The sequence below is a fragment of the Erpetoichthys calabaricus genome, chromosome 2, assembly GCF_900747795.2.
Source record: "Erpetoichthys calabaricus chromosome 2, fErpCal1.3, whole genome shotgun sequence".
NCBI lineage: Eukaryota > Metazoa > Chordata > Cladistia > Polypteriformes > Polypteridae > Erpetoichthys > Erpetoichthys calabaricus.
The window spans coordinates 76405987-76432662 of record NC_041395.2 but is presented as its reverse complement, the minus strand read 5'-3'; the positions used below and the strand labels follow the sequence as shown (position 1 = coordinate 76432662).

General features: G+C 38.4%; 1 protein-coding gene across 1 annotated transcript in view; it reads right to left on the bottom strand.

Annotated features, from left to right (window-relative positions):
• Positions 1-26676, bottom strand: part of myo1eb (myosin IEb) — a 99605-nt gene that overhangs the window by 31337 nt on the left and 41592 nt on the right. Inside the window, exons 8-14 of the mRNA XM_028793949.2 lie at positions 25823-25957; positions 25107-25239; positions 24558-24754; positions 23235-23315; positions 7789-7875; positions 7630-7716; positions 2819-2986 (exon numbers count right to left, since the gene is read on the bottom strand). Of these exons, the coding sequence (XP_028649782.1) occupies positions 2819-2986; positions 7630-7716; positions 7789-7875; positions 23235-23315; positions 24558-24754; positions 25107-25239; positions 25823-25957 (888 nt within the window). The remainder of the gene's footprint in view (positions 1-2818; positions 2987-7629; positions 7717-7788; positions 7876-23234; positions 23316-24557; positions 24755-25106; positions 25240-25822; positions 25958-26676) is intronic.

Here is a 26676-nt window from a genome sequence, read left to right as displayed (position 1 = left end):
TGCAAGTTTATTGTCACATGTACAGTGTGTAGCAAAATTCTTATTTGTCTTATACAGTATAATACTGAGGATACTATAACAGATCTTTTAATCTGATATGTGGTACTTTAATGTAACTTTTGTAACATGTTTAAAAATCTTCCCGTAGCTAATCTCTGGTTCAACCAGTATGCATTCCTGAGGTCAAAATATAATGTGGAACACATTCTCATACATACAGGTGCTGGTCATAAAATTAGAATATCATGACAAAGTTGATTTATTTCAGTAATTCCATTCAAAAAGTGAAACTTGTATATTAGATTCATTCATTACACACAGACTGATGTATTTCAAATGTTTATTTCTTTTAATGTTGATGATTATAACGGACAACTAATGAAAGTCCCAAATTCAGTATCTCGGAAAATTAGAATATCAATTAAGAACAATGCAAAAAAAGGATTTTTAGAAATGTTGGCCAACTGAAAGGTATGAACATGAAAAGCACTCAATATTTAGTTGGGGCTCCTTTGGCCTGGATTACTGCAGCAATGCGGCGTGGCATGGAGTCGATCAGTCTGTGGCACTGCTCAGGTGTTATGAGAGCCCATGTTGCTCTGATAGTAGCCTTCAGCTCTTCTGAATTGTTGGGTCGGGCGTATTGCATCTTCCTCTTCACAATACCCCATAGATTTTCTATGGGGTTAAGGTCAGGCGAGTTTGCTGGCCAATCAAGAACAGGGATACCATGGTCCTTAAACCAGGTACTGGTAGCTTTGGCACTGTGTGCAGGTGCCAGGTCCTGTTGGAAAATGAAATCTGCATCTCCATAAAGTTCATCAGCAGCAGGAAGCATGAAGTGCTCTAAAACTTCCTGGTAGACGGCTGCGTTGACCTTGGACCTCAGAAAACACAATGGACCAACACCAGCAGATGACATGGCACCCCAAACCATCACTGACTGTGGAAACTTGACACTGGACCTCACGCAACGTGGATTCTGTGCCTCTTCTCTCTTCTTCCAGACTTTGGGACCTTGATTTCCAAAGGAAATGCAAAATTTACTTTCATCAGAGAACATAACTTTGGACCACTCAGCAGCAGTCCAGTCCTTTTTGTCTTTAGCCCAGGCGAGATGCTTCTGACGCTGTTTCTTGTTCAAGAGTGACTTGACACAAGGAATGCGACAGCTGAAGCCCATGTCTTGCATACGTCTGTGCGTGGTGGTTCTTGAAGCATTGACTCCAGCTGCAGTCCACTCTTTGTGAATCTCCCCCACATTTTTGAATGGGTTTTGTTTCACAATCCTCTCCAGGGTGCGGTTATCCCTATTGCTTGTACACTTTTTTCTACCACATCTTGTCCTTCCCTTCGCCTCTCTATTAATGTGCTTGGACACAGAGCTCTGTGAACAGCCAGCCTCTTTAGCAATGACCTTTTGTGTCTTACCCTCCTTGTGCAAGGTGTCAATGGTCGTCTTTTGGACAACTGTCAAGTCAGCAGTCTTCCCCATGATTGTGTAGCCTACAGAACTAGACTGAGAGACCATTTAAAGGCTTTTGCAGGTGTTTTGAGTTAATTAGCTGATTAGAGTGTGGCACCAGGTGTCTTCAATATTGAACCTTTTCACAATATTCTAATTTTCCGAGATACAGTAATCCCTCACTTATCGCGGGAGATAGGTTCCAAGGCCGACCGCGATAACTGAATTTCCGCGAAGTAGGGACACCATATTTATTTAATTATTTAACGTGTATTTGGACGTTTTTAAACCCTCCCTGTATTGTGTACAACCAACTCTTTACTCTATTAATAACAGGGACAACTGCTAAGCAATATGAAATCGGTAGATAAGTTTACACTTACTGTATAGCGAAGTACACGTAGCTATATATGACGTGATGATGGTGATGAATATGCTGCGCAGTAAACATGATGACGATGAAGGTGATAATCCCCTGAATGCAGTAGCAAGAGCACGTTAATGCTGAATGAGTGAGATGAGACTTCCTGGTTAATGCAGCACTCCGTCGCTGAGCCAATCAGCAGCACACAGGAACTTAGCTGCGTGCTCTGATTGGGTAGCTTCAAGCCATCCGCCAATAGCATCTCTTGTATGAAATCAACTGGGCAAACCAACTGAGGAAGCAAATACCAGAAGTAAAAAGACCCATTGTCCGCAGAAACCTGCGAAGCAGCGGAAAATCCACGATATATATTTAGATATGCTTACATATAAAATCCGCGAAGTCGTGAATCCGCAAATAGTGAACCACGAAGTAGCGAGGGATTACTGTACTGAATTTGGGACTTTCATTAGTTGTCAGTTATAATCATCAAAATTAAAAGAAATAAACATTTGAAATACATCAGTCTGTGTGTAATGAATGAATCTAATATACAAGTTTCACCTTTTGAATGGAATTACTGAAATAAATCAACTTTGTCATGATATTCTAATTTTATGACCAGCACCTGTACATAACTTACTAACATAGAGCCTGAAGTATAGCATTCAACAGCAGTAAAATCATAATAGACAAAAATGTAATGAAAAGTTGAGAATGATGAGTGATTTCCGTATAAGCAACTTTAGAAACGGTGTTGGTATTTTTCTTTCATTACTAGTTGAATTTAAATTATAAAATGTTACAAGAAAATATTGACCATCAATGCACTAAAACTGCTCATGGGCCACAGGTAAATCTTAACAAAATTTGTTTCTTTTCTGTGCAAACGGTTAAAACAAAATCAAATTAAGACTTCCAACAAACACGGTTTACTATTTAGGCTCCCGAGATTTTCATTTCATTGGTTGTACTTTGTGTATATCTACCTTGCCAGCATAGTGGTGTACAATAAAGCCTTTGTTCCAGTTATTGAAATGGTCATGTGTGCCAATCTGCATCTGGAGCTTTTGAATCAGTGTCTGGTCTGCGCCTTCGCCTTTTGCATGCATTGTAGCACATACGTCATCAAGGATGCTCATGATACCTACTGGATTCTAGAAGAATTAAAAATTAAAGTGATCATCCTGAAATCCACAAATGTTTTCCAAAGAAGGAAATAAATAATACACATAGATAGAAATGAACACAATAAACAACCATTACATTGTAAGATATCTGACTTGTGCATGACATTTAAAAAAAAAGCACCATACTTATTATCATACAATATATGCCACACTTATTTTGTTATTTAATGCAGAAGATACTGTGAATAGTAATTATTTACCAATATGAAGACACTTTTTTCAAATTTACAGTAGCAGCATTTTCCTGTCCAAAATGAAAACAGTATTATTATAATCGCAGTTCCCATTAAACTATATACAGTATGCCTGCTTTTAACACCCCTAAGATTTAAAGAGAGTTCGAATTACAGGTAAAATTCCGTTACAACGAACGTCCAGGGACCTAAAAAATATTTCGTTGTAATGAAAATTTCTTTATAATGAGATTCTGTATTTGTAGCTATAGTGCTTTCTTTAACTTGCTATTGAAATGATTGCAGATGCCAGGACGCTTATTTCGCGTTAATTTTAATCTTCTCATGTCCACAAGTTATGCTGACGAGAATTTTTCTCAGCATTTATTTGCGATAATACACTTTCAGGGTGCAAATTATGCCCAAATCCAATGGCTGAAGCACTGCTGTGCAATTGGGTGGGAGGAATTCAACTCAAACATTATCTAAATGCGGAAGCATGTTGTGGGCAGCACGGTTATCAATCAGATATTCATATTGTGAGGTTTCTGAACTCGTTTCTGAACCCCCCCCCCCCCCAAACAACGGGAATGTCACACTGAAGTGTGTTCCGAAGCTTGATTGCTGCGTCTGTGTAAGACTGTTTGTCCGTTGCCGGGGCAGGGAAACAGCAGGCTAACAGCAGTCCAGTGAGGCGCCACAGAAGTGAATCGGGGTCGCGCTACGAGTCCCTGTCTTATACCCCAAAACACAAGGCTGAGTCTCAGTACTTTAGCAAAACCAGCTCTATTCAGCTTGAAACTGGAATAGCACGGTTATTTATTGTAGCGGGATCTGCCACTCTCCTATAAACAGACACAGCAGTAATCCCCCATCAAGTTTGCTTTGGCGGAGAGACGCAGCAGAGCTGTGAGCCAGCTGTTGCCCCAGCAACATATTAACAATCTTCCACAGACGCGGTGATTGCACTTCGGGACGCTCTTTGGCATGTTGTCCAGTTGTGGGAGGTCCCAAAAGAGTTTAGAAACCTCACATTTTCTTGAATGAGTGCCGCATTAATAGGAATGTTTCTTGAACGATCATCACTGAACCACATAAAAACTGCTTTTTCGACGTCTTCAAATGCAGCAGTTCGCATACATTTGCAACCCAAGATTTTTCTTTTTTTTTTTTTTTGCTCGGTCTTTCAAGAAAGTTGACAGTGTCAAAGGTGAAATTCCGAATTCACTGGCAACGTCTTTTTTCTTTTTGTCGCAATCAAGAGCTGCAAAAATGTAGTTTTTTTCTAATATGAACTGTTATTGTTTTTTCGTGTCTGCCGTTTCTATAGGAGGGTGACAAGGAGTTAAATTCCAATGGATGTTGACGAGCAATTAAGCAAAAGGTATTACTGAAAACCACCGAAAAACAAAAACAGTAAAAAAAAAAAAAAAACAGTACGAGCAAATTTGAAAGAAAGAAATTTTTTTTTTTTTTTTTACAATGTTTCTGTTTGGGGATCGTTGTGAACAACTGAGCTGCGACCACAGAACTAACTGCTCTGTGGATGATTTATTCAGACATTTCAAGGTCTCTTGGGCACTTCGTTGTAATGAAAACATCTGCTGAATGTACTTCGTAGTAATGATATTTCTATAGACTCGTGTCATATGGAGAAACTGTTGGGACCATAAAAATACTTTGTTGTAATGAAAATTTCGTTGTAAAGATATTCGTTGTAACAGAATTTTATCTGTATAGTCAGATGTTATTATGGTAATGCAATCTCGAGGTTCAATGGGCAATGTTGGAGAAAAATCAGCAGGTACCTTTAAGGTATATACAGAGTCTATGTATGTTCCTGTGTTGATTGGATGCTTCCTATATGGGTATAGAATTTGCACATCTCCTAATAGGCTTTTCATTAAAGTAATAGTTCAACTTACAGAGCTAGTAGACTCCCTCAGTGTTCCATTAAAATAGTGAATTGGCTCAATGTAGCTGCTTTCCTAGTAACCAGATCTAAACTTAATCAAGCACATATGGGATATATGGTATTTGAAAACTAAAAAAAAAAAAAAAAAAAACTGAAGTAGAGACCCTCCACTAGCATTGATTAAAGAACACACAGCAGTCAAAACAGTCCAGTGTCCCAGAGCTGTTTTTTCGAGAGCTTGCCAAGTCCATGTTCAAACATACTGAAGCTTTCCCAAAGACAAATGGGGAAATAACTAGCTATTAAGTAGGTTTCTAAAGAAAAATGGCAGTCAACATGAAGTTTCATTTCTACATTCTCTTGAATCAAGGACCTCATATTAAGAAATAAAATGAGAAACTACTTATACAATAACATTTTAGGAGATGGCTAGCATGATCTAAATTTGTATAATAAGGTGGCATGGAGATGCAGTGGATAGCAGACACCTCACAGATCCAGTGAACTAAATTTGAATCTCACACACACTTATTGCCTATGTGGAACTGCACATTCTCCCAGTGTCTGCATGGGGTTTCCCCTTGCTACTCCAGTTTTCTTCCTACATCCCAAAACTTGTGCAGATTAGATTATCTAACATTTCCAAATAGGCCCTTTGTAACCGTTTATGTGAGCATTCATGTCTGGGCCATTCAGTGGACTGGCACCCTGGTCTTGGACTGGTTCCTGCCTTAAATCTAATGCAGTCATAAAACACAAGGTTGTATTAAAGAATGTTGTTATATTTGTGTGACATAGTTGCTTTCATTTCCAAAAAGCATTTGATAAGAGCCACATAAAAAGGTATGTTTACTGTACTGTATACAACAGCAACAACAGGCTATGAGTTATTGTGCGCTTAATGTTCCTGACTGGTTACAGGGCAGAAAGCAGAGAGTTTAAGTAGGTACTGTATTTTTGGTCTATATTGATAGGCTCGATAGAGTGCTACAGGGATATACTGTATGTAAATGATCTAGATACAAAAATATTTAATAAAATTGTGAAGTTTGGGGGTAGTTCACAAACAACAGTCTCCAAAATCTGGCAGGACTTGGATAAAATTCAGTACTTGCAATGGCAAAGTGCAATACATCTATGATAGCCAAATGTCTTAAATCCGACCCAACATTTTGACTGAAGCCAGAAATGTATGGACATAAAACTTGAATAATATTTTATTAGCACACAAGCCCTTGGCTTTTCTCACACTTTAAAAACTGGAAGCAATGAGGAATGAATGATTGAGAAATTTTTCTGTAACTAGATAAAGTCCCTGTACAACCGGTGTCAGAGCTTGGTCCGCATTGCTGGCAGTAAGTCGAACCCGTTTCCAGTGAGAGTTGGACTCCACCAGGGCTGCCCTTTGTCACCGATTCTGTTCATAACTTTTATGGACAGAATTTCTAGGCGCAGCCAGGGTGTTGAGGGGGTCCGGTTTGGTGGACTCAGGATTGGGTCACTGCTTTTTGCAGATGATGTTGTCCTGTTTGCTTCATCAGGCCGTGATCTTCAGCTCTCTCTGGATCGGTTCGCAGCTGAGTGTGAAGCGGCTGGGATGGGAATCAGCACCTCCAAATCCGAGACCATGGTCCTCAGCCGGAGAAGGGTGGAGTGCCCTCTCAGGGTTGGGAGCGAGATCCTGCCTCAAGTGGAGGAGTTCAAGTATCTCAGGGTCTTGTTCACGAGTGAGGGAAGAATGGAGCATGAGATCGACAGGCGGATCGTTGTGGCGTCCGCAGTGATGCGGGCTCTGCATCGGTCTGTCGTGGTGAAAAAGGAGCTGAGCCATAAGGCAAAGCTCTCAATTTACCGGTCGATCTATGTTCCTACCCTCACCTATGGTCATGAGCTATGGGTAGTGACCGAAAGAACGAGATCGCGAATACAAGCGGCTGAAATGAGTTTCCTCCGCAGGGTGTCTGGGCTCTCCCTTAAAGATAGGGTGAGAAGCTCAGTCATCCGGGAGGGGCTCAGAGTAGAGCCGCTGCTCCTCCGCATCGAGAGGAGTCAGATGAGGTGGCTCGGGCATCTAATCAGAATGCTTCCTGGACGCCTCCCTGGTGAGGTGTTCCAGGCACGTCCAACCGGGAGGAGGCCCCGGGGAAGACCCAGGACACGCTGGAGGGACTATGTCTCCCGGCTGGCCTGGGAACGCCTTGGGATTCTCCCGGAAGAGCTAGAAGAAGTGGCCAGGGAGAGGGAAGTCTGGGCATCTCTGCTCAAGCTGCTGCCCCCGCGACCCGACCTCGGATAAGCGGAAGAGAATGGATGGATGGATGGATAGATAAAGGCGATACCACTTATAACAAATGGAAGGTAACTCAGATTGTGTATAAGAGCATATAAAGTAATTTCAATTACATTGAGAGCAAAGTTTAATTACTGCAACTCAAAAGAAAAGGATTCAGGTAGTAAGGTTATTTAATGTAAAAACTACAGGAGTGCAAACCAAATTTTTCCTTTGCAGAGATGTTACTCACCACTTTGCTCTCAATGAGATCACAAACAATTTTGTTATTAAAATATTCAATAGGAGTCCACCTTATCCCTTCTTGCACATATTCCTCCTGCAGCAAAAAGAAGGCTTTATCAGTAAATTATACAAATGTCAGACATGCTCTATCACGTAAAGCACGTACCTGTTCAGCTTTCAGAGTTAATTCAATAAAAATCTGCTGCAGCTTCTCATTTACAAAGTTGATGCAGAATTGCTCAAATCCATTTTTCTGCAATAAGAAAAAAATGAAGGTACACATGAAAATAAAAAATTATTTTAGAATTATTTTATTGTAGATGAGAGCTTCAAATAAAATTAGAACAAAGCATAACTATTTTATACAAAGCATACAATAAAGTAAACGTGCACACTGCCAGTTTAGTCAAAGTTGGTTTTTACATACAAGTATGCCTGTGTTACTCTTCTTCACCTGAAAAATTTCCTATTACAACATAGCTTCATCGGTTAATCGGATGCATCAGAAGATGAGTTGAATTAGATTATTAGGAGGAATAATAGTGGGAATTTTGGGTGTATATATATATATATATATATATATATATATATATATATATATATAAATAAATAAATAATTTCACATCTTGTAAAAATGGTAGCTTCAATCAGATTAAATGTAATACTTTGATCCGTAATGTTTTACAATTACAAAGTTTTGGAGGGTTTAGATCAAAAGCAAGTGTGGTTTAATTTAACTTATAACATACAGCATTGATGTTTACAGGTTGCACATTTATGTGGCGCCATTTCATTTTAAAAGGGGTGCACGATTATGACAAAATTAATAACTGATGATTACCTTTGATATTATAATTCCAATTAGTAATTTTTTAATTAACAGTACAATGTAAAATGCACCTTGTCTTGCCAACTGCATATCCTGTATTCTGTTTGGACGGATTACAGTACAACCATCATTGTGCAGGAAACCAGTTCAAAAATATGAAATTGTTAAATGTAATATCTTTATTTGTTACAATAAAAATACAGCACACTAATAAAATGTCATTTTTTTCTTAATACAGTAAAAACAGTAAACTACTGATAAATTTTATTTTGCAAATATCTGTGTAAGTATAACACAAATACAAATTGTTTTTCCAAAATTAATGTTCCTTCTGAAAATTCAGCCATCACCACCATTTACCATTCAAAAATGTAAAATGTGGGAAGATGTTAAACGTGGAAATGTTAAAATGGGGTTCTGCTATATTAAGAAAACAAACGTATGTGTATGTAAAAGTTAAAGTACATGATAACATCTTAAATTACAGCAAGAAAAGATTAAGAAATTATGCAAACACAACCTTATAGTTTGGTGTACTGGTTATATAAAAAAAAGCATTAAAAGTAACAATATTAATATATACCAAGTTTGAGAAGTACTTTGATCTATCTATCTATCTATCTGATAGTAACACAATATTACATGCTGCTACTACACTAATTAAACAGTGACGTCCCAGTTTTTGAGGAAAGTATCGTAATGAAAGGCAGGTTCATTTAAAAAGAAACAACATTGCAAGTATCTGCTTTTCAACATAAAAATCCTCATTAATATAACAAATCATTATGTGAATGACTAGCATCACCATATAGAAGGTAGGACCCTCGAACAAAATGACAGCAGTATGGTTATCATTCGAGGAGCACAAGACCATGTCAAAGTTGTGGTTTAAATTTGAGAATGTTGCTGAAGTACAATGACAATGGAGATGTGAATTTGCAACAGAGTAACCAACACACCAGACAATGGCACATATTCGTGATAAATTTGAAACCCATGGTACCATGTGTCATGTGCACAAGGGAAGATCCGTGCAGCCTTGTATAGCAACAAATCTTGCTTCCTCGGTTGTGTTATTAGTATTGTTTACACACTCGCCACAAAAGTCTACCAAACAAATATGCCATTTTGAGCCCCTGTTGTAAATGCAGAAGTCAAAAGTGTTGTTTAAGAAGACTTCAAAACATAGTACTGGCAGTAATTTTATTCGATTTCAAGCACTAGAAAAATCAACCCCAGAGGTAAAAACATTTAATTACATGGGTCAAAAGTTTAAGTGAAACACAACATGTTAGAAATTTATTATTTGTGTGACGGTGTGGGCTGGCCCCACCGAAAGCCTCTTGAACCCGCCACCGCTGATAACATTTTGAGGGATGAGCCAGGTAATGAGGACACCACATAAAGCATAGGGAAGGTTGAAACAGTGCTCAGTGCTTTTATTAAAAAAAAACAAACAGAACAAGTGTCCAAAACGTTCAGTGTAAAGTTCAGTAAATAAATAATCCTATATAAAGTGAGCTATGGAGGTTAACTCCTTTGGGGCTGATGTCAACTTTTAATGAAATTCAGGGGTAGAGGATGGAAATTGGCTGTAAACTGTGACAAAACCCGTCCTTACGTTTTAGTTCAACTCTCTTTGCTAGAAGGAAAAAGTTAAGTAGCCTTTGCTGATTTAACCTCGATTCCCTGCATGTAGTAGCAAAAAGCAAACACCCTCTAAAATGACTTATGGTGAGAGATTAACACGAATGTGAAAATTAAAATACTCCATGGATGTTTTACGTATTATTGCTGAACTGGACTCTGACTTGTCGGACTTGGAATTTGATGCAAATGATCTGGAGATGGCTGTCAAAAACAAAAGTGAGGGACCAGCATCGGCTGATTGGTCCCCTGCTGATCGTGGTGTTGAACACGTTCATGTAGCTGATACGCCTACAGAAGCGTTCACCTGGGAGGACCACCACTTATGGTGACAAGAGGTGCAAACCATATTGCATCACACTGTGACTGCCACCGCCACCCACCTGCTGCACGAATACAGCCAGGCAGCCGGCCCACCGTGCATTCCTGCTGGCCATCGAGGTGCTCCTGTGCCTCCAAAGATGCCGAACATGTGCCAACAGCAGCCACAGCACACAGCACCAGACGTTTTATGTTGATTTATGTGTGAAACCATTGCTTTGTGTGCTTTTCAGAAAACTGAAAAAATATTCAGCCCTCAAAAAGTTCAAATGATCAAATAAATAATCCGTTAAAACACTGTAGGAAACTGTCCTTATAAACAATGAGCCTGGATGCAGTTCTTAAATACTGACATCACCTTGGCTTAACCCAACACTGTGTCTTGCTGCCAAGCAGGCGCCTAATCTGAAGTTCAGCTCACCTTTAGTGCTGCTCCTAGGCTCAGACTCCATATAGCCCTTTCTGGCTTCAGGCAGGGCACCCTATCCAGCCTCTTACTCCTGCTGCCAGGCTTGCGTCCTCATGGTCCATGGTACCACCTGCTGAACACCTCTCACTACCCTGCAGTTGTGCTGCCTCTTTTAGGGGAGTTGCTACAACAGGGGCCCATCAGCCCTGATCACCGTTCACATGCTCCGATGGACTTTGTCCTGGCTGTCTGCCTTCTCTGCCTTTTTGGCACTCACACCGGATGTCACCCTTGCTCATGCCTCTCTTCATCTTTTAACCTCCTTTCACTTTTCTTTCCGATCTGCCTTTTTTCTTTTCTTTTCTTTGTCGTGCCAATCAATTCTTATAAGCCGCTGCAGGAAGCCAATGAAGCAATCCAGAAAGTCCACACCTAAACGTGCAGGTGCATCTCGCCCCAATTACTCCACTAACTAACTGCAGCTGCATGAGCGCACACACCATGGAGACTGAGCCGGCCAATTAATTATTTATTTTTTAAAAATGTCCCTCTCTTCTGAGCCACGAACCCACTATACCACAATCTGCCTATGGCCCCCCCCCAAAAAAAAAAAAAAAAAAAAAAAAAGCCTTGACAGATTTTATTGAAATTTGGAGATGTTACCAGAAAAAAGAAAATTAACCAACACATGCTTTTTTGTTTCTCTATATTTATCATTTGCCACAGCTGTGATTGCTTTCAGAGATGAAGCATGCAGTTTATGCACAAGAATGGCACAAGCAGAACAGTACCACTGTACAAGCTGATGTTGTAATCGCACAGAGAACTGGGGCTGGCAGTGAGTGAAAAAGGGTAGCTGCCCTGCAAAGGAGAAAGAGATGAGGAGGCAAGCTGCACAGAACATTAAATGTGAAACAGACAAAGAAAGGAAAATTCAAAGGAAAGAGGGTTGACGGTGTGGCTTGGTTGTAAAATATATGAAATATTGCAGAGAAATGGGTGTTCCTTTGAGATCAGACTGAGATGTGTAGCTACACTCCAGTTCGCAAAGCACACACAGAGAACAACTGCAGCGTATTGAACCACTTTCATGGCGACCTGCAATGTTTTCAGTCTTTACAGAAAAGGTGCTCTTAGAAGCCTAGTAAATAAGCTAGCCAAGTATATAGGAACAGTGAAGTTCAAGAGATTTAATGGAAGGGGACCAACATAATACAATTCAAAGATTATATGTTATTCTATCCCAGAAACAAGTCCCCATGCTTTAAGAGTCTGAAATAAGCATCTTTATGCTTTATGTTTAAAAGCATGGATGTAACTGATATACATGCATGATCCTACTGAGAAACATGAAAATAAAGAAAAAGAGACCTTCTACAATAAGGTAGAATATTAAAACAGCTCCATATCTTGATATCATGCTTAGAGATGTAAATACCCAGACTGGGAGGGAGCCAGTGTATATATCCATCATAGGAATAAGAGCTTACATGAAGACACCAATGATAGTGGATTTAGGCTAATGTGCTTTGCAATGAGCAAAGGAATGACCATATGTAGTTCATGGATACCACGTGAGTGCATCTACAAGGTAACATGGTGGTCTCCTGGTAGAAATCCACAGAACCAAATTGATCATGTGATAATTGACATGAGGCACAGATCTGACATATGGAACTTCTACAGCTGTTGTCATAATATTGATTTGGAAAAACTTTTGAGTGAGTAATCTTGGAAAGAAACAATTTAAAGAGAAGAATATTCTACAGACTTATGAGAAAGACTGATTGTTTGACTTCTCTAGAAAATGCACTTTAAAAGAGAAAAAAATGAATGGTAAAATGTATTCAGGGAGATGAGGAATTATAATGTAACAAAAAGTGAAACAAATGTATCAGGTTAAAGGAAAATAAAAATGGTTTCCAAACAGGAGTGCACAGTATGGCCAAAACTCCATAACACGGTATGATTGAAACTTCTGAAGATTTCAGTATGATGTATTTGTAAATGCTTTAAGATTTTAGTGCATATAGAATTGCTGTTCTAAATATGGTAGAAAGAGAATGACTATGTAAACTGTAAATTTTACTTATTATTGATGGTAGATTTTTACTGAACTCCATTTAATGATGATGCAGTTCTAATATTACACTTTAATGCCAATACCGCATGGTGACTTGTAGCAATTTTAAAATCAAATCTGAAAAATAAACTGCTTCATCTTTATAAAAATATTGAATACCACCACTGGTACTGCCTCCTGCAACATGTGGCAATGTTTGTGAATCACAATCCTCCCCAATACCTTAGACCCCAACTTACTGTAGATACTTTCCACAGTTGATAGATTAAATTATTTAACAAGCCATAAAGGTTACTAATGTGGATTTAAACATCTATTCAGGAAGTCTCAGTAAACCAGGAAATACTAATAAGTAGTGTTAAAGGTTTCAACGCAGCAAGGAGTTACCATAATTATATCAATAAAATCACACATAAAAAGAACAAATTCTAGACTAATGAGAGAAAATAAATTGATAGAGAAGTAGTATACATTACAGGTGGGTCACATGTATTTCAGCCAGCAATGACTAAATGGACAACAGTTATAAAAATAAAAAAAAAAATCTCCTTTTTTCACCTTAACACTAGAATTACCAGTCTACGGAAAAACTCGTAGATCCGGCCCACCTTAAAACCGTTCTCACCTCTCTTTTGTCTTCTAAATGTGCCAATTAAGACGAGCAGCAAGCAGCCGGCTATTCCATCCCCCACCGCCGCAGAACGTTCACTAAGTTTTCCCAGCTCATGCCTTGTTTGATTACCTGGGAGTGACTGAAGTGCTGGAGTTTCAGAGTGGAAATAATAGATTGCTATTTGGAACACACGCATTTCATGTGTGTTCCGTTTCTACAGTAATCTGTGTAAACACATTTTTAAAACAGAAATGTTTTTCATATTTTAGTTGTAAATGACAAAATGTAGGCATAAACTATATAATGTATGATGCATGAAGTCCAAAGATTAAGTAAACACTTTCACAAAAGATTCAAGGAGTAGACAGCAGCTTCATTGGCATAGCGGTAAGATTTGCTGTCTTGAAATCAAGAGTCCCCGGTTCGATCCCACTCACTCCTATATTTTTCCCACTTTTTCAGTAGTGAGCTGTTCCTTTTGTTAATATTATACAGTACACACATACATTTGGTTTGCGTCTGTAACACATGGTGTGCATTTATAGGACTTGTAAAACTTACCTTTTTTTTTTTTTTTTAAACTTTTATTCTCTCTAAATCACAATACATACAACGTGACTGCGTGTTTTTTTTCCCCGATCTTGCCAGTCCCCACATGTTGCTGTATGCTGCTTTTTTTGTACTCCAGGACATGCAGAGGATAGAATAGTACAGAGCAGTAAGTTCAGCGCTATATGCAATCATCAGATTCAAATGTTAACTGTTCACACACATGCAAGGATCGTCTTTCCTACATTTACAACGTGTGTACCTGATACAATGTACACACTTCTCTCTATGCTGTGGTTCCTATTACACACCTGAAAGAAAGAGACAATATATGTGAAAACATCATCGCACTAATACAATATTATTTGAAAACGAACAGCGTCAGATCAGGTGTGGATTTATGTTGGCGCTATTACTGAAAGAAAAAAAAAGATCAACATGTGCGTTGATCCTGCAGCACTGAATAAGCTCACGCGCTCCAACATCCCCAAGATCTGACTCTAAGAAACGGCGCAAGTACAGACGCAAACCAAGTGTGATCAATAGTCTCCAGTTCGATCCCCACTCACCCTTTTATTTGCTGTTTTCAGTAGTTAGCTGCTCTTTTTGTTAATATTATACAGTACACACATACACTTGGTTTGCATCTGTACTTGCGCTGTTACTTAGAGTCAGATTGGGGGGGGGGGGGGAATGTTAGAGCACTTGAGCTTATTCAGTGCAGCAGGATCAACGCACATGATGATCTTTTTTTTTTTTTCAGTTCATGTGCCTTCCCTGTTTATTTATATATCTAGCGACTTTTCTGCCTGTCTGTCTGTGTGTTATGGATCTTAAAAATAACAGTTATAAGGACACTTGTTCAGGTTAATTGCACTCTCAATTGTTAAAAAATATTCTAAAAGGAGCATCCCACATGAAAATATAACGATCACATTAACTGACAGTGCATACCAATTTATAAATTTTATGTCCGTTTGAGGTTAAAAAGAAAAAAAACCAAAAAAAAAAAACACTTTCTCCTCAATGGAGAATCGAACTCAGGTATCTGATGGACACTAAGTCTGGTGCGCTCTGAGACAGCAAATCTTACCGCTACGCCACGAAAGCTGTTGTATTGTTCTTGAACCTTTTGTGAAAGTGTTTATTTGATGTTTGGACTTCATGCTGCTTCACACATTCTATAGTTTATGCCTACATTTTGTAACATTTATTACTAAAATATGAAAAAGTTTCTGTTTTAACAATGTGTTTACACAGATTACTGTAGAAACGGAACACATATGAAATGTGTGTGTTCCAAATAACGATCGATTATTTCCACTCTAAAACTCCACTTCACTCCCAGATAATCAATCAAGGCATGAGCTGGGAGATGCTCGTGCACGTTGTAAGTCGGTGGGGGGATGGAATAGCCAGCTGCTTGCAGCTTGTTTTTATCGGCACATTTAGAGGACAAAGGACGCTGGTGGAGAGGTGTGAATGGTTTTAAGGTGGTCTACGAGTTTTTTCGTAGACTCTGGTAATTCTAGTGTTAACTCAGCGTTTCTCAACCTTTAAGTATTTGCGACCTGAGTTTTCATAACGGTTTTAATCGCGCCCCCCCTAACGTTTTTTTGAAAGGAGCTTTTTTAATTAATGATATACTGTATCATAGATGCATATTTTATTATACCTACTTAACTTTTATCGACATTTATCTAACTCTATATTTATTTTTCTAGTATCAGAATGTAGTTTAAGTTAATTTGTTTTGGTTTCAATAGATGAATTTTTCATATTTTTGATTCTTGTTTTCTTTTTTCCACATCTTTGCGCCCCCCCTTTTTGTTATTTCGTGCCCCCCTAGGGGGGCCCGCCCCACAGTTTGAGAACCACTGCCTTAACCTATTATAGCAACATTCCTGGGCAATGGTGGGTGCTTCTGGTAGTCTATCTATAAATAATGGTCATGTAATGTTGAAGGGTGATCCTAATATTTACGGGGATTTGGGAACAGACATCATTAGCAAAGGTTTCACATAACTATCAATGTTGGCATTGCTTTGCCAAGCTGATGCAGGTTCGACACTCTTTCACAATTATACATTAAATAGGATGTTGAAATTCAAAATGTAACTATTAATCCTCGAAATTATACAGTATTGTCTCTGGTCACTACTTAACTGCATTTGGCTTTTTCATGTCTTTTCCAATATAATCACGGGTCAAAGTAGAAGAGTGTGAAACCTACAGTAAATGGCAAGAGCATACCCAAAATTCTACAGAACAAGATGCATAAGGTTGATATAAGACTATAATGTATCTTTGAAAGAGCTCCTCACAAAACAATAGCGACCAGGGCTTTCTAGTATGAAGGAAATTTGCTAGAAGAATACCAAGACAGAGAAACGTGTTTTACTGGACTAACAGTAAAATATTTACAGAAGGAAAAAAGGCCACACATGGGCTGAGAAGGTTAGAACATTAGAAGAACTCAAAGTCATGTGTCTCGGGTGAATAGCCCATCAAATGGTGGTTGCTGGCAGTAAGAAAAAAGGCTAGTGCAGAAACACTGGTTGGGTGTGTTGATAATTAGGAGCAATATTTGACAATGTTAATTAGGTACAGACAGAGATGAAAGGGTTAGAGATATATGTGCAAGAATGATATTAGAAAATGAAAAGTTTCAATTCCAAATGCAGAACAAGGTGAAATCCCAGAGATAAAATTACAAATTGGAAAGGGCTGCAATGGCATCTTGCATCTTGAGTCAGGAGCTTGTGAAACCATGGAATATAAAGCAAAGAATAATATTGTACTTATTTTAATAGCACGGATGCCAGAGTGCAAGAACACATTAAGACTGGATGAAAACAGAATGGAGGCTCTAGTCTCAAAAATGATCCAAATGGTAACTGAAGATGTGTATGCCCTTTACTGAGATGGGGATGTCAACCCAAAGTTACCTGAAGCTTTTATTGACAGAAATGGAGGAAGAGGGCATAACCCATTAAGCCACAAAACACAGGATTTGACCCAACTGATTCATATTTAATCTCAAATTGATTAATTGGGTTGGAATGAAAACCTGTAGCCACTGTGGCTCTCCAGGTCCGACATTGCCCACCCGTGGTCTAGTAGACAGGTTTAATCAGACCCTCAAACAAATGTTGCGTAAGGTGGTCAGCGAGGATGGAAGGAACTGGGATCAGCTCCTCCCCCTCATCCTTTTTTCATATTGGGAAGTCCCACAACCCTCTACGGGGTTCTCTCCATTTGAATTATTGTATGGACAACAGCCTGGGGCATATTGGTAATTTTAAAGGAAGTTTGAGAGGAGGAGGGCCTCCCCTTCACAAATATATGAGTATATTTCATAGTCACACAATTAGTGCTGGGCGGTATACCGGTTCATACCGAAAACCGTTTTTTATTTTTGTTATGATATGGATTTTTCTTATACCGCAACACCGGTTTAAATTGCATAGACAACGTTCGGAACGTGGCGCAGCGGGAAACTCTTCGAGTGGGGACCTTTTTCACTGCTACACCGCTAAACACAGATTTGTTGCACTAGGGCTCTTTTTCACTGCTACACCACCAAATAGTGGGCGGTAGCATAGGTATATGGAAGACTATTTCGGACAAAATTAAAATATTAAATAAATGCGCAAATAAATTAAAGTTCTGTGAAATGTGAAAAATGGACAGAGAGCATTCCGAAACTGAAGCCGACGATAAAGTTGAACATGAACAACAGAAGAACTTTTGCCGAAAAAAAGGAGTCACGTCCGTCGCCTGGACATACTTTAGTTTTAAAAGGTCAGATGTGTAAATACTGTTTCTATACTTCTGGATAATACTGCAAGCCAAGTTGTACTTGTTTTTGTACTTGCTAGTGTATGTTTTGCTTGAATTCATCCTGCAATGTGCTGGCGACTCGTTCAGAGATGGGCGCAACTCTGAATGGATGGCATAATTAAACATGTATAACGAAGATATTTTTAAAGTTCTGAACACTCCGTCGGCTAAGTTAATAACTAGTTTTAATTTCACAAAGATGTTTATCGTGTGGTGATTGGTAATGTGGAGAAAGAAAAAGGAAAGATAAGAACTGGGGTTTTGGTAGAGAGCAGGAATATCATGAAGTGAATGGATTCTGCGCGGTGATTGCTGCAGGCGCCTGCTCTTAGTGCGTAGGAAGTCAGTTTAAGAAGCGTAGTGATTAACGACTGGGTCGGGGAACACTTAAAGTATTTGATGTGCTGCATTAACTTATGATGGGGTTTGAGAAAATCTAGTAAATTAAACATTGATTTTAGGATGAAGTTTAGTTTACAACATTCTACTTTAATTATAAAATAAACTATGAGAATAAAGTGGAAATGTCGACTTTAATCTTGACATAAGCGTCAACATTAAAGTGGAAATGTCAAGAATAAAGTCAACATGTTGAATTTATTCTCGACATATAGTTTGTTTTTTTCTTCTGTGTCCATATTTTTTTTTCTTCACAGTGGCCCTAATGCGCTTCCATAGGGCTATACCACAAACAGCATTATAAATGCAAGTTGCAGTTTTTATTATTTATGTATATAGCTTAGCTTGAAGCAAAGTCCATATTAATGCAGTTTGCCTAAATGATGGTACAGTTGGTAAGATGTCATCACCAAGTTGCACTTGTTTTATTTTAATTTGGTGAACACTGTGTAATGCACCTGGGCTTGAAGCCTTGAAGTAATGGTGCAACTATCAGTAATACTATTATGTATTTTATTGTTATTAGTTTAAATATTATGCAGTTTAATGATGGTAAAATTGTTTAAAAAGTCACTTTAACGTGTCAGTGGCCAGAGATTGTTAACATTAACAGAAAGTGTAGTTGGTTTACAAAAAATATTTACTATTTATTCCTTTTCTAAGACGTGTTCAGTGCAATCCAACTTTTGACAAACACCTCTGGATATTTTACTAAGTCTAAATGCCTCTTTGGATGGTTGAAAATATGTTGTCAAAATCATAAGTTTAAGCTTTTGCAAAATGTGTTCAATTAAAAGGTTCTATATTTTGACTGCATCTGCCATGCAATGTGATTCCTTCTCTTTAGTGCCACCCCCTTGAAAACTATCACTTTATGGGGCCATGCAAACCTGGATTAATACTTGTGTACACAATAAAATGTCTTTTTGTACAATGTACAATTCTCATAACAGTCGAATAGGTTATTCTTAGCCAGTCTACTGCAGTAATTGCAGTGGAAAATGTGGTTAACATCCACGCATGCATGGGGGAAAAAATACCGTCTAATACCGTGAAACCGGCAGAATTTAGAAAAATACCGTGATATAGAATTTTGGTCATACCCCCCAACTCTACACACAATAGATTCACAAAGATTCGATCCATTCTATAATCCCAAGTAAAGAAGATGCAAGTAGCTCAGGTCTGCTGTTATGACTGTGGCACATCTCTGCAGGAGATCGGATAACAGTACTAGATCCCACCACCCACTTTAAATTACTGGCACATCAGCAAGGCCCATACAAAGTTAAGGGGAGAAAGGGGCTTGTTGATTATTTTGTGAAACAACCAAATTGTCGGTCAAGCAACTGCTGAAGGACAGGGAACCAGACCCCTTCTCCAGACAGCCCCGCTCACTCTTTGCTCATAAAATAGACCTTAACGTTTGCCCTAATTTGACTGCCCAACAGCAATGGGAGGCTGGAAGCAGTAATCCTGACTGTCCTGGAAGTGGTGAGTGAGAAAACCGGATGGACCTCCCTGACTGTGCAAGACATTGTGACTGAGTGTGGGGGTGATCGTCCAGAAACGCCCATATCAACTTCCTGAGGCAAAAAGGTTAGAAGTGGAGTTGGAGATCAAGTGTATGCTGGAACTAGGTGTGACAGAGCACAGTCACAATCCCTGGTCCAGCCCTATTGTCCTGGTCGCAAAGCCTGATGGGAGTTGGAGGTTTTGCAAGGCGTCTCCTAATTTGACGCCTATCCAATGTCACATGTGGATGACCTCCTCATGCGGCTAGGACTTTTCTTTGCCTTTCACCATCTAGACTGACGCTTCAGACACAGGTTTTGGTGCCGTGCTGAGCCAAAGCATCACTGGTGTTGAATACCCCATCATGTTCCTGAGCCAAAACTGTTGGAGTGGGAAACCAGGTATGCGGCAGTGGAAAGGGAGGCCATGGCGATCAAATGGGCAATTACTCAGCTGAGATATTACCACTTGGGCCATGAGTTTACCCTGGTTACAGTGGATGGCCTGACACAGGGAATCAAACCTTCGGGTCACAAGGTGGCTTTTGGATCTTACAAGTTTTCGGTCATTTACCGCCAAACCAATGCTGATGCTCTCTCGGGTTCACTCCCTCTTGATCAGAAACGCCTGAACCAATGGGTCTGGGCTGAGGAGGGGCATGTCAGACACGTGCACATGGGAGGCAGCTAAAGGGCTTGAAAGAAGGTGTTTCTTTGCCAAACCAGCGAATGGCAGAGTGTGCTAATCCTTTCACTTTTATCCCTACAGACCAAACATGGGACATTCTGCCTGGGCTCAATGATGTCACTTCCGGTCCATGTCCTGATGATGTCACTTCCCCTGCCTGACTTTAAAACCCGCCATATTACCCTAAGTTCTTGTCTATAAGCCGGACTCATGTATTAGCCGGAGACCAAAAATCATACGAATTTTTAAAATAAAATCGTATCATAGATAAGCCGGACTCATGGATAAGCCGAACGTACTATAACCTATAACTAATAGAAGGGAGGGAGGTCAGTGGTCTCACTCGCGCCCATTTAATTTCTTTAAGGGGGGAGAGAGTGTGAGATATTGCCATCTCTCTCACTCCCCGCATGGCGCGGTTGGAGCGGCCGGAGCGCGTTCTTTCTGCTCTGGGCGTCGCCGAGTCAACACGAGCGCGTAGCGTCATTTAAATTGTGATTTTATATGTAAGCATATTTAAATATATATCGCGGATTTCTGTGGACAATGGGTCTTTTAATTTCTGGTACATGCTTCCTCAGTTGGTTTGCCCAGTTGATTTCATACAAGGGACGCTATTGGCAGATGGCTGAGAAGCTACCCGGCTTACTGTTCTCTCTCTCTTGTGCTGACTATCTGTGATCCTGACGTATGGGGATTGAGCAGGGGGGCTGTTTGCACACCTAGACGATACGGACGCTCGTCTAAAAATGCTGAAAGATTATCTTCACGTTGCTATCTTTTGTAAAGCTGATTCCTGAAAAGACATGCTGCACAGTGCTTCGCATACTTAAAAGCTCGAAGGGCACGTATTGATTTTTGACTGAAAAACAAACTCTCCCTCTCTCTCTCTTTGTCTGCTCCTGACGGAGGGGGTGTGAGCTGCCGCCTTCAACAGCTTTGTGCCGCGGTGCTTCGCATACTTAAAAGCCAAACAGACACATTGATTTGTTTGCTTCACTCCTTTGAAGAGGAAGATATGTTTGCATTCTTTTAATTGTGAGACGGAACTGTCATCTCTGTCTTGTCATGGAGCACAGTTTAAACTTTTGAAAAAGAGACAAATGTTTGTTTGCAGTGTTTGAATAACGTTCCTGTCTCTCTACAACCTCCTGTGTTTCTGCGCAAATCTGTGACCCAAGCATGACAATATAAAAATAACCATATAAACATATGGTTTCTACTTCGCGGATATTCTTATTTCGCGGGTGGCTCTGGAACGCAACCCCCGCGATGGATGTATAAGCCGGACTTATGTATAAGCCGATATTCTATTTTTTCATTTTCACAACTTTTTTCCTTAGATAAGCCGCGGCTTATTGACAAGAACTTAGGGTACTTCTCTCAATGAGTTCTGTTTTTGGACCTATCATCCAGGGGTCAAAATCTACACTGGTCCTATAACTATCTTGCATTTATCTTTTTTTTTTGCCTATTTTTGCAGCCACACTCCCAAGTATACAGGAGGCTGCCCAAAACCTTTTTTTGTGTCAAGGTGTATTCTTTCCACTATATTATATATATATATATATATATATATATATATATAAAAGAGTTGAGTTGATACTGTACATATGTATATATTGACTCAAAAAAACCAAAAACTCAAGATTCAGTTACATTATTATCTGGTACTGAAACACTATCCCACTCAGATTCTGACTCTTCCTTGATTCTCTCTCTCTTGGGCTATTCTAACTGCGTACGTGAAAGGCTTTGTTCCAACTCATCTCCATGCTCAATGGGACACTGGCAGACAGTTGTCTACAAATCCCACCCAGGTATAAGTTCTGGGGAGAAAAATGGGCAAACTGCACAATCACTTTGAGCTGTAAGGTGTCAGAACTATGCAACATGCCTCAACAGCTAAAGGATCGATAAACAAAGTTGTCAATTTGGTCCATGAATTACCAGTCATCAAGAGTTTCTGTTTAGACTGGCTGCAAACTTTACTCGGTCTCTCTACTTTTGTCCAGTTTTCAATCTGTATTAGGACCTTACAAGTGGATTGCAACTCATACACATACATATTGGTCAAAATTTCATCACATTTGCACACAGACACAACGACGGCATAAAATGAGTGTTTGACGAAATGTTTACAAACATTAAAATTTCACCTGCATAAAAAAATACAGCCTGAGTTTTCAAATCAACATCAAATAATGATTGCAAATAAAGTATTCATGAAGCTAGCTACAAGTAAAAATCATTCTGATACATCTAATCAAATAACATTTGCATGTTTCAATTTGGCTTCAGTTATTCAACAAAAAGTAAGACAACATGCAGAAGGCACCATGATTGTTGTTTGTATCAAAAGGTTTTTAAGGAAAAATAAACAGACGATCCAAAAAACATTGGCTGTAAATAAAGAGATGAATCTGATGTATATTTTCATTAATAATGTGTGTCCATTGCATAAATTTCACTTTGCTTTTATTTTTTTTTTTTTTGTCAAGAAAAATAACCTGCTTAGCTATGAATGCCACCATACTCCATTGTTATAAAAACTATTTTAAGGAGTGAAGCAACCTTCAAAATAACAGTACATCCTTGGTTCCCAACCACTGTGTTACAGAAAGGATCCAGTGCCTTTGCAAGGTCAATCAAACTGAAGTCCTAGTTAAACTATGGGCAATAAGATAGTTATAAGAGATTTTTTGAAAAGAACTAACCTGGAATATTTCAAAGCCATATATGTCCAAGACACCAATGTTGTACTCTTCATGGTCCTTTTGCATAGCTTTATTGATAGCCTAGGAGAAGAATTGGTTTAATTAAGAAAACATATCAAAGAGCTTTTCTTAGATTACCCCATACAGCCTACTTATCTATGAAAGATAAATTCTGTTGACGCTGTTTGACAATATTTTATTGGCTACACTAGAAAATCTATATATTTCTAACTAAACATAGTGTTTTATTCTACACAGAACTTGATATATTTCATTATGGAACATACAGTATACTTGACCAATGCTAAATCCAGTATTAGCTATACTTCTAGAACAAACAACGAAATCTGTACCTACCTCTAATCACATTTTATTACTTTTAATATGTCTGGCATTAAAGCCATGGGAGCTATAGTTAACCACTGCACCACTCCTTTATGGAATTTCCTCCTTCAATTAGCTCCATGTTTTATTCATTAGCCAAATTCAAAAAATACAGTAGCAGTAAATGGATTGAGAACTTTGCTGTTTGGGGGTATAGTTAATGCCCATTATTGTTAACAGTTACATTTACTTTTATTTTTACTGTTATAACAGAATTCAAGTGTGTACCTTTCTGAGCCTTTGCCGCAGTTACATCGTTATTGAGACAGGTACAGTATAACTGCACTTCAACAGATTTCTAAACACCAGACATCACTGTTTGCATTTGAGGTTTGTTTGCAAATATGGAATATTTGAAGTGCAACCAGCAGAGAGTTATTAAAGGTGCAGCAAACAAAATGTACACAATATGTTGGAGTGTCAAGAGAAGATATGTGATAAATTCAGAGCAGCAGCAAATCAGTTATATGAAAGGACAACTCTTGTACATTGAAAGACTTGTCTATCCCTACACATGGAACAGTGGCACATTCAGATTAGGCAAGCTGGCTTATGATTATGTTTATATGAAATGTTTTTCTTTACTTTGTTAAAAGCATAGTAAGCATTCAGTATTCGACCACTACACACAATAGCATTCAAACTTCTTATAGTATCTCTACGCAATAAGAAGAAGAAGACAGAAGATTCCATTCACTTACAGATTTGCTTCCAGCTACCCTACAGTACCACAACTTAGGGTGTTGTGTCAGACCAATAGGAGTACCAATCAGTAGTATTGGTGCATCCCTGATAAACACAATGCATTGTTTAAGGGTCCAGCTTCAGAAATGCCCAAAATATGATAATCTCTTATCAAACTGAAAAAACTCCAAGATGAAAGATATACTGCACTTACTGAAATACCATTTTAATACGTGGCTGAATTATTCTACTTACATCAACAAGAAAGTCAAATATCCGGGAATACAAGGCCTTTGAAAGAGCATCACGAGTGAAAGATGCTTGCTCTACATTGAGTGTTACATCAATGGTCTCAGATTTGCCTCCCCATTTACTGTCGATTTTACGGCTAGTCAGTTTTTCCTTCAGGCGTGCCTGGTCAATTCCTAGCAGATATGCTGGGAAAGCAAGGACTGGGAAGAGAAAAATTAATTTATGAGCATAAATATGTCATTTTTTACATATATTCTAGATCTTGACCTCCTTTAGGATTTTTCTAAAAAACATATTTGAAACTAACTCAAAAAAGGAACACGAGCCTAAAGATAATTCTGGCATTTTGTTAAAAAATAGACATCATATAGAACTAAACAAATCTTATTACCTAAAACTCCTCAGGAACAAACACAAAATTAAAATAAGATTTTGAAGGATTTTCAGTGAGTACATGGTACATTGCCTAATTTATTATTTCATAAAAATAATTTTAAAAAGAAATGTATTTATTGTGGAAATGCATGAAAGTCAATAGGAAGCAACAATTACAGTCTTCACTATCCACAATTGCATAGTTTCCAGACTCCTGGAAAGAAAGGTTCCCCAGATGAAGAATCCCAGCCACAATCTGTAATACCAAGGTCTGCTCATCAGAACTCAGTCCTATTACTTTCATTGCATTCTGAAAGAAAAGACAAAAATGAACACCTTTACAAAAGCATATTTTGCCATTACTTATTACAGAAAGTTTGTAAGAAATTTAGTGCGGATCAATGCACAAAAAGGTTTTCAGGATTTTATTTTTACTTTTGTACAATGTAACCCTAATTGCAAGGATTACACCAAATTTTGCATGTAATAATTCAGTTTACTGAAATGAGATGCACAAAAATACATAAACAATTTATTGCTCTAGTCAGTTTTAATACTAAGAACAAAGTTTACAGGCCAAGTTATGTAAATAATAAAACCACACTTCTCAATAAATATGATAAAAGATAATGTAATGTGACAACATTTTCATAGGTTTTAAATGCATAGTTAAAGTGAAGTTTTGCATGTTATTGTTCTGCAATCCATGCAAATTAAGCAACAAGTAACTAAGTTGAAAAGGAATTTGTTTATTTCATAAATCTCTCAACTGAATACAAGGATATGCAATCAAATTACATAGAAATTGATATAACATTTTAAAAATACTTTTTATCTTACGGACGTCTTTGTTTATTGATGTCTTAACATTTCTTAAGCAGTGCTGTACTCACCATTGTCTCAGTAAATTCCCGCTTGTCATTTATATCATCCACTTTAAATGTTCCAGATTGGTTAAGATAATAGTAATAATCAGGGCTAGCAATTCCTAGATTCTCTTTCTGTTCCTGAGATGCTCCTTCAAGTAACTGTAAACAAGACAATTGTTATATTTGTTTCAAAAATGAAAATTAATGTGTGACTATTTTTATATATAAAAGTTTACATTTCCAAATGTATGCTGTTTAAAGTCCCAACTAAAAGTCACTTTTATCCATGTAACTTCAAGGAAGAAGGCTTTTATCTCACTTATTGAGCTTCTCCAATACAATTGCACATTAGCTGTTAAACTAATGTTCCTTCTTTACTAAACCACCCCTGCTAAACCAGTGTTCTAATGCAGCTTACCATCATAAAGCTGTAAAACAAATTAATAAAATTTCATATCTAGTATGGTGCAAGTTCAGTAACATTTTTGAAACACAACTACACCATGCAATACATTGATTAAACAAGAATGTTTTGTACAGTATGCCATACCACACCAAGTTGTTTAGATACTGCATTCACAAACTTATTGAGGAATAAGATGGACCCTTAAATGACAGATGCTGTACACCACCACTTTAACCACAGTCAGCCCTCCATATCTGCCACGGATTGGTTCCAGGTACCCACAGTGGATATCGAAATCCCTTATATAAAATGGCACAGTATTTGCATGTAACCTATGCACATCCTCCTGTATACTTTAAATCATCTATAGATACCTTATAATACCTAATGCAATGCAAATGCTATGTAAATAAAATTACTTTGGCAAGCAACATGCCACTTTTCAAATAATTTAAGACTTTTACTTTTCTTG